Genomic DNA, 14,123 nt, shown 5'->3' with positions numbered 1-14,123 from the left:
TGTACATCTTACTCTCATTCCTGTAAAGTGAGCGATGTCGTTTAAATTGTGCAGTATTTTTATCCTTGTTTTGGGATTTGTGGTTCTATCTTTATAATTTTATGTATGTGATTTTAAAATATATTTTATGTAGACCCCTATAAAGAACAACTACAAAATATTGGAAGTTGAGCTAGTGGAGCATCGTGTTCTTTGATTTTTTGCCTTTTCATAATAATTATTTACTTAAAATACCCCTGTCCCTGATGCCGAAACTGTGCTCACAGAAACAATGTATAAGGACAGATCTTCAAGAGACAGGCTTGTGGCCAAAAGTCAACTTATTACATCAAAAGTAGACGAAGCTAAACTAAATACTTTAAGTAGGAAAAACATTGTGTCATGCATTTATTTTAGTGCATACTCGTCTGGCAGGTTCACCACATTCCTTTTAACTACACTGGAATGCACAGATAGGAAAGATAGACAAGAAACAGGTAGAGTGAGTAAGACAGAGATGTCATAATACACGGAAGACAGTTTCTTGAAACGCAGGTAAGAATAATTCAGCTCTTGTTTTTAGTTATCTTCTCAAACTAAATGATACATTGATTGAAGGAGTATAGACGACATTTTCAAGTACAGCAAAAAGCGAAACGCATATTATGAGAGATTCTGAGATGATTTGTGTTATTTTAATTTAGCTTGTGTATTATGTTAGGCCAATAAAGAAATAACTTCAGGAAAGACCGATGTCAGATTAAGCTCCCTGTAAACTTAGTTCTGTCAGAATTTGAGTTCAATAGTAACATCAAAAAATGAGGTCAATGAGGTCATGTAATGTAAATAGTATTTAATTCCTGCAAATTGTGGTTAGACGTGATTCAAATACATTTTTTGACTGCAAATCAGTAAAGTAAGGCTGTCTTTTTGTTAATAATAACTATTCTTTAGAAGAGCAGAGCATGCAAAATATAAAGTCTTTTCAAGATTCAGCAGATTTTTTGGAGCATTTCTTTGTGACGATCATACTCAAGCCTACTTTTTATATTGGTTTTGGTTACAGTGTCCCTAGGAAAGAGTGTAAACTGTAGTAACTCACAGGAGCTTGTCCCAACAATTATGTAGCTTTGGTGAAAAAGTGATTACTAAATACAATAGGAAAGAAGATCTTTTTTTGAAGAATACTGTATTCATTTTTAATTTGTGAATGTTCAAGAGAGCTTAATTAATTTACTGAACCAATATATAGTAAATGTTTTATGAACAGTCTGAATGACTCATAATTTAAAAAAAGTTTTTATTTACAGTAATCATTATTCAGGCTGTTCATAAGAGGTATTGGCCAAATGCTGTTAAAGCAATGTTAAAGGGATACTCCACCCAAAAATGGAAATTCTGTCATCATATACTCACCTTCAAGTTGTGCAAATATCTATATATGTCTTTGTTCTGATGAACACAGAGAAAGATATTTGGAAGAATGCTTATAAACAGATCTAGCCCCCCATTGACTATCATGGTAGGAACAATGACTGTATCATTCATTTTTCTTCTGTTGAAAACAAAAAAGACCTTTTGAAGAACAGCCACCACACCCATACACTGAGGTCACAGCGCCTCCTGCAGGTTCGCTCTTTAAACATTTCTGGGCCACTTTTGTCAATACCATTATATTTTTTCCCACTATGGTGGTCAAAGGGATGCAAAATCTGCCTGTTTGCAAGCATTCTTCCAAATATCGTTCTCTGTGTTCATCAGAACAAAGAAATGTATTCTGCTTTGCAACAACTCGAAGGTGAGTGAATGATGACAGCATTTAAATTTTTTGGTGAAGCAACACTCTAAGTAAACTATTACTTGGACCACATTTAATGATTTCACAAAATATTTATATGAGCAATAAAAAATGACAACGTGTTCATTTAAATAAGGCTTAAACTTAAAGTCTAGTTAAACTTCAATTCACTTACAGTTCTATAGATTCAGTAAATGGCCACCCCTTCATATCCCGCTGCTGCCACCGGCCCCCCACGGTCCCCACCTCCCTCTTACCATGAGATTAATGCACACTCCATCTATGGAGACCATCCAGCGAAGCCAGCACCCCCGTACACTGTGGTCACATCGCCTCCTGCAGGTTCGTTCTTCACCTAAAAACATTTCATTTACTAGCACACTACGAAAGGAACTTTTATCTATTGTTTAACACATTTTCTTGGTAATGTTTGCTTATAGACACCTTTCAACAGCAAGCAAACCGATTTCCGAATGGTGCACAAGCAGACCAGTATCCTTTGCTTAATATGCCCAGAGTCGTCATGGTGAACCACACAGAACAAGGTAAAGTGTTCAGGTCAGTCCTGTCATGTCTTACTAAATGTGACCCTGGATCACAAAACCAGTCTTAAGTAACACTTTAAGTATAGGACTAAAAATACATTGTGTGGGTCAAAATTATCGGGGTATTATGGTATTAAGTAAAGATCATGTTCCATGAAAATATTTTGTAAATTTCCTACCTTAAGTAAATAAAAACTTTATTTTTGTGAATGGATGGCCTGCCACATTGCCTATGATTAACAACTTCAAAGGCAATTTTCTCAATATTTAGATTTTTTGCAATGCCAGATTCCTGAGTTTTAAACGGTTGTATCTCAGACAGATATTGTCCTATTCTAACAACTCATACATAATCTGAAAGCTGAATAAATAAGCTTTCTATTGATGTAAACATGTATATGGCACACAATAGGCCTACCTTAGGTACTAGCAACCTTAGGCAACCTAAGGCAGCTATTTCAGTCATACAACCTGTGGTCGAATTGAAGGGGGGCTGGGGGGATATGGGACCCCATAAGGCATTAGGGACCCCGCTTAAGAAGTAAAAAATGGACTTTGTGGGGTCCCTCAGATATTTGTATTTGAGTAAAAATTATAATGACAAATGTGATTAAATTCATGCAATGGATGGGGTAAATTTTGTGAATTGATTATTTACAATAATTTATATTAAGTTTGTTTATGGGCTAGTTGTCATGTCTCTTTAAATTTGAAACGCCCCGCCCCACGTCTAAAGACCGCTAGGCGCAGGACAGTGAAATAAGATTGTTCTTCAATGTAAGCCTGTTTTAAATAAAATAGCATATAGTTATGCATGTTATAATCAAATATATTCTGTTTTTTTAATAAATTGTATATCGCGAGACTATCCCCCACCAAACAAAAGGGGGACCCCATAAGACTTGGTTCAATTTGAGCACTGCATACAACAAGTCCTCTCGACTTAAATGGATATCTGACATCAACTTCACTCTACTACAAATTGTATTTCTCATTGATCTATGACTGAATTTCAAACACACTTGTTTTATTCACAGTGATTTTGCAGCAGCAGATCGTGAGGAATGAAACCCCTCAGGTTATTGTGGTCCAGCCACAGCAGATTGTTCTGTCTTTGGGTGACACACAAACAGCGACTGTTTGTAGATACTGTCATAACAGCATCCTGACTGTTGTTGAATATAAACCGGGTTGTGCTGCATGGGCCATGTGTTTCCTAATAGCACTGCTCGGGTAAGTCAAGAGTGAACAAAGTTTGTAATGAAACATTATAGTGTATAGCCTGTGTGTCTGTAAAGTTTCTTATGGTGTTTTACAGGTTGATTTGTGGATTTTGCCTCATCCCATTCTGTGTCAGGGGCTTCCAAGACGCCCATCATTCCTGTCCTCAATGCCACAGCCACTTAGGGATATACAGACGCAAATAACTACATACAGTATATGTCTATACGTAAAACTGTCTACAACCTCTTATCCACATATTTTAAATTATAATCATGATATGTAAAAAAATATATTCTACATATATTAAAGATCACGACGGCCAAAATAGTATTTTTGAAGATGATTGAATACACAGCTCATTCTGTCTTTATACTCTATATCTTTGTGAACGTTCTACTGTAGTTGTAATTTTAATATATATTGTAATTTATGTAATAAATATGAACACCGCATCCTTGTCCTGGTTGAAAAATAAAAGAATGTTCTGTTATTGTAATCAACCGATTTCTACGGATAATTTATAATCTTAACCTCAACTCATAACAGTTGAACCAAATACATATGAAGTCATCAAGATAATTCTAGAAATTCACAATATGAACTATTATAAACAAATAAAATAACATATTTTTAATCTTTGAAATAGAAGATCTTAAACTCTCCAGTCCCTCACTGTTGCGAAAGCAGTAGATGCAGACCGCACTTGCATTTTGATCTGGTGGATCTGATTTAATTGTTTGTCATAAATAAGTTGTCTATATGACATTAACAACCAATTTTGGAGATATTTGTCATCCCTCATTTAGCCAATTAGCTAAATCCATAAAATGCACAACCACACAAACAATTGTTTTAGTTTTAACAATGTTTATAGAGGAAATGATTCCTTGCAGTCAGCCGCTCAGAAAGACATTAAACTGACATTAAACAATTTAGTTCTCATTCCATAGAGTTAAAAAACAACAGGAATCTATTGTAGTTTTATACTATTTTGCTGTTAACATTTCTTTGGTTATTTTGCCATCCCTAAACTACTGGGGGCTCTAGTGGTAGTATCCTTACAACACTATCTGCTCTCTGATTTTTAATATTCAGTTGATCATTTTTTTTTGGACAGTGATGAGAGAAAATAATTACTTATTTAAGCACTATCACATTGATTTCAGTCCGTTTACAATTGACAGTCAAATTGAGACTATTGGATTCACTTTTAATGTTAATTGAACCAGTGGAAATATGATTTAATAGAGTTTCTCATTCATTGTATTTCAGATTCTTCAAACAACCTTCTAAAATCTTGTTGTTGATGTTAATGTGCTTCGATGGATCATTGCTGGTGCCAGTTATGTTACATGTGGTTACATGGTGGTCACACTGGTTCATTCCTAAAAAGAAACAGAGCATATATTTGACCTGTTTATCCAGTTTCATTTTCTGCAAATGAATGCGAATGGAAACCACATTTCTGTTTGAAATTTGGGAGAAAACCTGTTTGTAGTTTACTCAAAAAAAGTCACATAAGCACATACCTATGAATAGTAAATTCAGAAAACTTAAAATGTATATGAATTTTATATAAAATTGTATTTAATAATATTTAAAAAATAAGCTGGTTTGATATACCCAACAATTAACTTAATACAGAATTCTTAGTTGTGTGGTGTGTCTAGTCTTTATACTAAGTAGGCCAAGTCATATCTTGCCAAAGGTTAACCGAATAACTCGTCTTTTTGGTCCCCTCTAGCGGACGACTAAAGAATGGCTATGCATTCATTTCAGGGTTTTTATTCCATTAAATATGCCTCGGAATTCAGGAGCGGAATGGATTTTGGTTTAACTTTAATCATATTATGTACAGTTTATAAAATACAGTAGTATAACGCAATGCACCTTTGTATGAATTGAATACAGACACCATTTTCATGCATTTAACCTGAGAGTGTTAGCTAAAGAAGACTATAGAATATTGCCAAAAAGTAACAATAATAGTAACAATTATATTTTTTAGTGAAGAAGTTAGTGTTGAATGGTGCATCAACCATATCATTATTTATATTTTATCTAATTATTTATTTTTCATTTTACTTGATAAAATCACTACAAAATAAGTTAGCTGTCATTTTTCACAATAAAGAAATATATTTCACATAATGTGTTTGTTAAACATCAGTCTTCCTTTGAAGTGGCATTTGTTTTCTTTTCTTTATGGTCCTTCACATAGTCACTGGCAAAGTTTACAATATTAAGTACTGCATTTAAAATCAGAATGTCCAGTTCTGTGTTAGTGGTGCGTTCATCATGGTAGTTCTTTATAGGGTAGATGTAGCACATAGGAACTCCAAGTCTAGCCTGGCACCGCTCCATCTATGATATAAATGATATATTTAATCTCAAATGTCTGCATGTGTTAGGGTATTTGTCTACATGCTAATATAGGTTAAACAAAACATCGTTTTTCTGCAAAAAAATGTGTACATTTATACAGTAGTCTCACATTTAGTTTAACGTCTTTGCTTGCGTAGACATTTCTAATGTTGTATTTAACATGTGGACATGCTTCATCCACCTTGGTCATGATTATGACTTGAGGAATCTCTGTGAACAATAAACAACGAACAAACAAAATCATTAGGATTTATGGTTAGTCATTATTAACTCCAGCGTGTTTTATGATCAGGAGCTGGTTTCTCTGTGTACAACAACTAAATGTTTAGTGTTTTTTAAACACACTTTACATGTCTGTAAAGTTGTGACAATTGTTTTATATATTTATTTTTAATCTCCTACTGTGGTTTATATGCACTTTGAGGAATGTTGACGTTTTAAGAAAAAAAATATTAGTGCTGATAAAATATGTGAGCTCACCTCAACATGAAATTTATTATTCGTTCTAAAATAAATATTTAAGGTTAAAGTAAATTTTCTAACTCACCCATGTCGCTTGCTCTCAGACGGACTTCTCTCATTTTTCTCAGCAAATCATCTTCCATGGAGGATATTTTGTTTGCTGGAAGAACAGCCACCAGACAGTGAATCTTGTCTTTCATTGTAATTTTGTTCTTTTCGTTTTTTGGTTTGTCTGTTTTTTTCAGAAGAGACCAAGAAGAATGCCGATACTGTAACAAGAATTTGTTCTTCTTCATAAATAATACCGAAACAACATATTTATAAAAAAAATATATTTTTGAATTTAAATGTTCACCAACTTCCACGTGACCCTGTAACATCCTGAAGATTTCATCTGTGTTCATCCCACTTCCATGTTCAATACCCTTGGTGTCAATCAATGTAAAGGGTAAATGTGTATTCTCTCTATTTAGATCATAAGCTTTGGTCTGGAAAAAATCACACAAAAAATGTTTTAACGACCATAAACATTTAATAAGTCAAATGTTTCTGGCTTTGATAAATATTAGGCGAAAGCAAATCGTACTTACCTCCATATTTTTTTTCCAACTAACTGATTCTGTTGGTGTCAGCCTTTACAACTATGGATTCTATATACGTTTAATAATTGCTTTTACCTGCTGAGTGAAACATTCTCCACTGTCTGAATCTGTCAGGGCTCTGTTTGTAATACGGCCTTGAAGAGCACTATCCACCGAGTTGATAAAGCTTGACTTTCCAGCTCCTACTGGTCCATACAGAAGAATTCTGAGTGTGATATCTGAGTTCCCGGGCTGGAAAGTGTTTAGTTCTTTCAACAAGTTTTCTTTCTTATCATCGCTGCAGTTAAAAAATTAGAAAGTGGAGAAAACACAAGGCAGAAGGTCACTAAAGCTAACATTTGTTTCCCAACAGTGCATTAAATTAACACTGGGTTTTACGTGACATTATTTGACAAACTCAACCATGTTTAGTATGAAACAGGGAGCATCCCATAGCAGATCTATGCAGGTGGTGCTGGGGAAGGGGGGGGGAGTGCGCTGCATTGAGATGGACCAGGACAAAACAGAAATAATATGCCACATGGATCAGGAATATCGATTGGATGTGCTGCCAACTTTGTAAGAACCAATCAGCCACACTGAACAGTTTTATGTCTGAATTTGTATACAATAGGGTATGCAAAAAGGTTTACACATGCATTACAAATGCATCTTATTCAGCCAAATAAAGGGATATTTTGCACAACTTAGGCTTGAAATAAAATTAAAATATAGATGTAGATCAGTTTTTGTTGTTGTCCCTCCCTTTTTTGTTTTGCCCTGTAATGGTGTGATATCCCCCCCACCTTGAATTATAGGTTGATTCTTTTTTTTTGTGAAATAACACAGAAATGTGGATCACACATAGATTAGAACATAATAAACTCAACGTCAAATTTTTGTAGGCTGCTTATGATACACTTAGAAGCATATGCGTTCAATTGTGTCAATTACAAAAATTGAAACAGATTTTAATGGATTGATATCTTACCTCCAGTCCACATCTGTTAAATGAAAATCAGTCAAAACTTTAGAAATGTTTCACATAAAACCCTCCTTTAATTTTTACCACAGACAATGATATAAAAGATAAGGTTGGAGATAGCACTTCACTGTGATCCCATTGACATAAACGTTTAAGTCAAGACATTTCTTAAGTACATGAATTAAAAAATCAGACAATTAAACCAATAGATAATGATTTCATCTGGTTCTGGTCTAATGGAGAAAATCACTTACTGCTTGCTGCTGCACCCATTTAAGCGATTGTTTGTCCTCATATGCTTACTGTTAAAAATCAAATATTAATTAGATATTATTTATCAAAATGTAAACGCTGATTAAAACGTTTCTTTATATTAACCTTTGGCACTACTGACATTATTTAGATTTTATGCTACATTGGCTAGTAGCCTATATGCTTATCATAGAACAGAATCAAAGACATCGCTAAAGCCAGAGAAGTTTTGGTAGATAAACATCATTTCACTATTATATAATCATAAAAATGGATCAAATGTATAAAAAGGTTTTAAACATAAGAGAAGTATGTGGGCTTAGGTCTTACCTGTAAAGCAGTCTAAATATATGTGATTTATCATGTACTTTGCACTTTGATCAAATTACTTTTTTTGTGCCTTGAAACTTTATGACTGTCCTTTTATGGTTGTGGCCTTATAAATTATTTACAAAAATATTTGTAGTTGAATTGTGAATTTTCTATTTGGCTCTATATAGAAAATAGTAATAACTGTATGCTCTCAGTATTAATGACAATGCCAAAACTGCTTTACCATTTGATTTGATCCTTAGGGCTTAACTTATTTTTAATAAAAGGAAAAAAAACATTCATTTTGATTTCACTGGCGCTTTAAATACTTGATTTTAAGATGACAGAGACAAATCCAAGTGAAACTACTTGTATGCTTATTATCTCAAAATGTGTAAACACAATCAAAATAAAACATTCCTTTTATCAAATCATCTCAACCCTACACAGCATTCTTGAGTAGCTGCGATAACAACATTTGTTCAATGGATTGAGCTTAGGACAGGTCTTTAGGGAGTGTCTTGTCAGTGCAGGAAACCTTTTTTGAAATTCCAGTATGCCTTCTCATAGTTTCATGCATACAACATAGAAATCATGAACTCCACAGCAATGTACTTCAGTATCAAAATAGTATATTTTTCTAATAAGCCCTTTTCAGATGACGTCATGCATCTTCCGTTCTGCCGCGAAGCAGTGTATGGTTACTTCCGCTTCCGTCTCTGAATAGAGTTTACCAAATCCCTTGCACAGCTGGCACAAATATGGCTAGATGATGTAGAACCTCTTCAAGTCTAGAGGTGTACAACTCCTTTCAATTACCACCATCTGCTATGAGAACCAAAAATAGTGAAGGTACAATAAATGTATAGAATGTATTAGTAGTATATGATTATATTTATTGCAATTAGTATTTAAATATTTACAAAACCAGTTGCACATTGTAAGAAATTGATTTTTAAACTTTAGGTTATGCTGTATAGGCCTATGCATGAATTAATACATTAACTGCTGGTGTTTTTCAAGAATATTAAATGAGAGATGGTGAATATAATGATATATAATATAATAATAATATAATGGGTGTTATGACAACAAAATAAAAGGCTTTTAATAATAATAACATAATGAATCCTTCTTTACCATAGGACACATTGCTTGTATTGTTTTCTCATTTGTGGTCCTCCACATAGTCAATAGCAAAGTTTACAATATTTATTAATGCCTTTAAAATCAGAATATCTATTTTTGGGACGGTGGCATCCTCCTCATGATAGTTTTTCACAGGGTAGATGCAGCTCTCAGTTATTCCAAGTGTGACTGAACATTCCTGCACCTGTGAAATTATACATCAACACTGCATGAGGATCTCCTGTGTACAGTTTTAACAGTTTTAAACTGGTTTAAGTACTCACCTTCTCTTTTATTTTCTTGCTTGTGTAGATCTTCTCTAGATTTTCTTTTACCAGTGGACATGTTTCATCCACCTTAGTCATGATGATGGCTTGAGGAATGCCTGTTGTACAATAAGCAAATTAAGTCAGAATTTTTCTGTATTTTGAAGCATTTTAGGTTGCAGGACAGCATTTTCAGTGTAGACTATACATGACTACAAAACAACTCACCCATGTCTCGTGCTTTCTCTCGAATCTCTCTCATTTTTCTAATGACATCTTCTGGGATTGATGAAATTTGGTTTGCAGGGAATACAGACACCAGACAGTGAATCCTGTCCTTCAGACTACAGTGTCTGTTGTACTTTGAGTCTTCTTTTGTGATTGGTTTAACTGGGTTAAACTGAAGAGACAAAAGCAATAATTACCTGTTTTGAAAAAATAAATAATAAGATATAGCTTACTTTGACCTTCAAGCAAACAAAAACTTTTAAAACTCGGAAAAAAAACATATTTTATTACACTTACAACATAATCATTTCTCATGTGACCGTGTAATATTTTGATGATGTCATCAGTCTGTATCCCTTCTGTAGCTTGAATACCCATTGTGTCAGTAAATGTGAAAGGGTAAAAGCCAGTTGTGACCTTCTTTAGCTTGTAAGTTTTACACTTAAAACAAAACAAGCATTACTTAAAGGGATAGTTTACCCCCTGCAAAAGTATATATTAATTTATTTACATTAATGTATGTACTGTATATGAGAGACAGCAGTGATTTTACCTCCAAAGTGAAACCTTTCTCAATTCTGGCATCTGTTGGGACTCTGGTAGTAATGTGGCCTTGAAGAGCAGTATCCACAGAGTTGATGAAACTTGACTTCCCAGCCCCTACGGGTCCATGCAGAAGAATTCTGAGAGTGTCGACTTCTGAGTCTCCAGGCTGGAAATCATCTACTTTTCTCAACAGGTTTTGCACAGGTTCACTTGAAAGAGTGTTGAGGAGGGAAAATGTGTCAGATTGTCCATAGAAACACTAGGAGCAGTGAATATTGGCATTCCAAATTCTATATTATGAGTATTATTTGTTTAATTTTTGATTAAACCTTCAATTGGATCTCTGAATAGCTAATATAAAGTAAATCCTTTTCAAAACATATTGAGAATTATATAAGAACAACAAAGAATTTACTTCCAGTTTACTGTCCTCCAGGGCCTGTCAAACTCTGCTGAAGCAAAATGGAAAACGTAAAGACAATACCATCTTTGTCTTTGTTTAGTGAAGAACAATCTAGAATTTGAAATACTATATGTGTGAAAATCAAGTATTTAGATGTCCTTTGGACAGTGTGTTTATAGTTGCAAAAACTCACTTTGAATAAATGGAAATTAAATGCAAACATTACTTGTTCACATGTATACTAGTGTAAAATAAAAACATACCACACAAACATTTTTTCAAGTTTTATTATTTCTGGAATACATTAATGTTACATTATTAAGAAAAGAAGCCTAAAACCTAAAATATGGTTTAAATAGGACATCCACTATACCACAGAGGACACATAATATAAGAATAGGTGAAATATTCAGAAACTAATATTGCTGAATCCCAGGAGGACTTGAGCATGAATTTCAATACATATCATATTTATAGACATATGAAAATCTGGTACCTGGAGGTGGTGGAGGAGGAACTGGTTGAAGGAAATATGTAAACGGCCACATCCCAGCAACTTTGTCCTTATAATCTTGGAGTTATTGAGACAACATATTTGTTCGCATAACTTCATACATGATTGAGGAAGTCTTTCCTTGGCATCTAATATTTTTGAATCCTCTCTAGTACCTAAGAAACAACTTAGGGTTTCTTATATTTGTCTTATTCACTATAGGGTGGGCTATAAGATAAAGTAAAGCTGTTTTTGGATCAATATGAATCATGAAGAGCTTCATACAATTGAAATAGAATTTTCCTGATAAATTTCCTTTCCAAATGATCTTATGTATAAAAAATACTTATTTTTGAGTAAAATAGAAAAATAACACTACCATACATATTTTTGACAGAAATATTGCCTATGAGCATTTTTGATTGGCTCTAAATATAATATTGTAGAGGAGTCTTACCTGCTGATTAAAGGTACTGTATGTGATGAGTTTTTTTGTTTTGTTGAAACACACCTCTTGGAACTATGCAACTGCTGTCATGAAATCGCCAGGCTCTCCTCTCAAACACCCTCAGCTTGTCACCGGCCTTATCACAACAGCATTAAACACTCCTCACTTCACTCAGTTGATGTCGGGTCTTGCATATGAACTCATTCTCTAAACCACTTAGCAAATGTACTTGTCTTCCTAGTCTTCACCCACTGTAAACCGAATGTCAACCGAGTGTCAATCATGTCTTCCAAGCCAAGTCTACCGAATCTTCCAAGTCTTCCTAGTCGACACATTTATCCGGTTGGTCACGCCTGCCGCGCGTCATCATGTCTCTTCAAGGCACACCCAGAAGCACAGCCAATCATCTACAATCTCCTGAAATTAAAGAGACAATATCAATACAATCGCCATTCTATTCCATTAATTACTTACCTCTTTGCTTGCTTGTCTGTTACTAAACTCATTGTTCAGTTCATCTCACATCTGCGAGTGGTTTTGTGATAACTACATTAAGAGTTACTTTCAGTTTTGATTTAATCTGCTCTCAAAGTCATGCTGTTTACATGTAAATTCCCAGCATGATATTTATATAGGGTTAAGCTGGACCATCTTGGGCTCCAGTGCACCAGTTTAATGCAATTTAAAGGTTCCACTACAAACCTTAAACATGGCTTGATAAACTGTAATTGTTGTTTAGCTCTTTGACTAAATGTTACTGTAAATGCTCTCTCATTTTAAATTGCTTTGGATGAAAGTTTCTGCTAAATGAATAAATGCAAATTGCAAATACAAATGTTCTCAAAGTGTTTACCCAACTGTGAGACGTATGTTCTAACAGCAACTGACTTTCAAGATAACCCCACCCTGTGAAACATTCCCATTCAGCAACTTTAAATCTGCCCCATAAGAAATTTAGAACAGTTATTCATTTCCTGCTCTTCCACATAGTCGTTGGCAAAGTGCACAATCTGCTGTACTGCCTTTAAAATCAGAATGTCTATTTTGGTGTTGTTGTCGTTTTCTTCGTGGTAGTTATTCACAGGGAAGATGCAGTTCATAGGAACTCCAAGTTTGAAAGAACATTCCTCCATCTGTGAGACCAAACAGTGCTTTAAGTATGCTATAATTCAAAAGTCATAGTGGGATGAAAATATACTGAGATCTCTGGGCTGCGTTTCCAGATAACTTTGTCTCTTAGTCCGGTTTGAAGACTCTAAAGGTACACCTTAACTCAAGTTATTCCTGTTCTAGGCGTGTTCCCAAAACTATATCTTTTGAGGTAACTTAAGGTAAACCTTCTTAAGTGTGACGTTGGCAGATGCTGTCCATGGCGGTGGAGTTTACTTTACCTTACGTTATAGAGTGTGTATTGAGTATTAAGAAAACAATGTTTATTATAAAGAAACGATTTAGAAAGAGTATAAATTGTATTTATCAGGGCTCACTGAAATAATATAAATAAATATGTGTGTTGGTGTGTGTGTATGAATTTATAATTAGAAATTAGAAATATAAGAAATAATAGGCCACATGGATCGGGAATTTCGATTAGATTTTCTGCCAACTTTGAAAGAACCAATCAGCTGCACTGAACAGTTTTATGTCTGAATTTGTATACAATAGGGTATGCACAAAGGTTTAAACATGCATAACTGATGCATCTTATTCAGTCAAATAAAGTGAGAAAGGGATATTTTACCCAATTTAGAAATCAAATTAAAATATAGATGTAGATCAGTTTTTGTTGTTGTCCCTCCCTTTTTGTTTTGCCCTGTAATGGTGTGATATCCCCCCCACCTTGAACTATAGGTTGATTCTTTTTTTTGTGACATAACATAATGTGGATCACACATAAATTACAACATATTAAACTCAACACCAAACTTTGTAAAGGCTGCTTGTGATAAACTTAGAAGCATGACCGTTCGATTGTGTCATTTAAAAAATTGAAACAGATTTTAATGGATTGATATCTTACCTCCAGTCCACATCTGTTAAATAAAAATCAGTCAAAACTTTGGAAATGTTTCACATACAAATCTCCTT

At 34.2% G+C, this 14,123-nt stretch overlaps 3 protein-coding genes across 9 annotated transcripts; 1 reads left to right on the top strand and 2 right to left on the bottom strand.

The window, feature by feature from the left end:
* Nucleotides 1-470: 470 nt before the first annotated feature.
* On the top strand, nucleotides 471-4,042 carry si:dkeyp-75b4.8 (lipopolysaccharide-induced tumor necrosis factor-alpha factor homolog). Its single transcript, XM_056737359.1, has 5 exons — nucleotides 471-534; nucleotides 1,955-2,119; nucleotides 2,218-2,322; nucleotides 3,360-3,555; nucleotides 3,641-4,042. The coding sequence occupies exons 2-5, from the start codon at nucleotides 1,972-1,974 to the stop codon at nucleotides 3,747-3,749; spliced, it is 558 nt and encodes a 185-aa protein (XP_056593337.1). The 5' UTR covers nucleotides 471-534; nucleotides 1,955-1,971; the 3' UTR covers nucleotides 3,750-4,042.
* A 1,670-nt stretch (nucleotides 4,043-5,712) lies between these two features.
* LOC130407272 (interferon-induced protein 44-like) lies at nucleotides 5,713-8,232 on the bottom strand. The gene is made up of 7 exons (XM_056730045.1): nucleotides 8,214-8,232; nucleotides 7,966-7,978; nucleotides 7,071-7,272; nucleotides 6,753-6,881; nucleotides 6,479-6,662; nucleotides 6,041-6,141; nucleotides 5,713-5,910 (listed from the first exon to the last, which is right to left on the bottom strand). The coding sequence occupies exons 1-7, from the start codon at nucleotides 8,230-8,232 to the stop codon at nucleotides 5,713-5,715; spliced, it is 846 nt and encodes a 281-aa protein (XP_056586023.1).
* On the bottom strand, nucleotides 8,131-12,345 carry LOC130409517 (interferon-induced protein 44-like). 7 transcript variants are annotated; one of them, XM_056733551.1, is made up of 9 exons: nucleotides 12,045-12,345; nucleotides 11,591-11,665; nucleotides 11,107-11,143; nucleotides 10,699-10,900; nucleotides 10,443-10,586; nucleotides 10,146-10,317; nucleotides 9,936-10,036; nucleotides 9,664-9,856; nucleotides 8,131-9,351 (listed from the first exon to the last, which is right to left on the bottom strand). In XM_056733551.1, exons 2-8 carry the CDS (start codon nucleotides 11,640-11,642, stop codon nucleotides 9,692-9,694), a joined length of 873 nt encoding a protein of 290 aa, XP_056589529.1. In that variant the 5' UTR covers nucleotides 11,643-11,665; nucleotides 12,045-12,345; the 3' UTR covers nucleotides 8,131-9,351; nucleotides 9,664-9,691. The 7 variants fall into 7 exon arrangements, with proteins under 7 accessions (XP_056589529.1, XP_056589539.1, XP_056589546.1 ...); XM_056733561.1 differs by having other exon boundaries at nucleotides 8,131-9,348; XM_056733568.1 differs by lacking the exon at nucleotides 8,131-9,351 and having other exon boundaries at nucleotides 9,399-9,856; nucleotides 11,591-11,815.
* Between the last annotated feature and the right edge of the window lie 1,778 nt (nucleotides 12,346-14,123).

This window comes from Triplophysa dalaica, chromosome 2 (genome assembly GCF_015846415.1).
Source record: "Triplophysa dalaica isolate WHDGS20190420 chromosome 2, ASM1584641v1, whole genome shotgun sequence".
Lineage (NCBI taxonomy): Eukaryota > Metazoa > Chordata > Actinopteri > Cypriniformes > Nemacheilidae > Triplophysa > Triplophysa dalaica.
The sequence above is the reverse complement of the archived record's forward strand: the minus strand, read 5'-3'. Positions and strand labels throughout refer to the sequence as shown.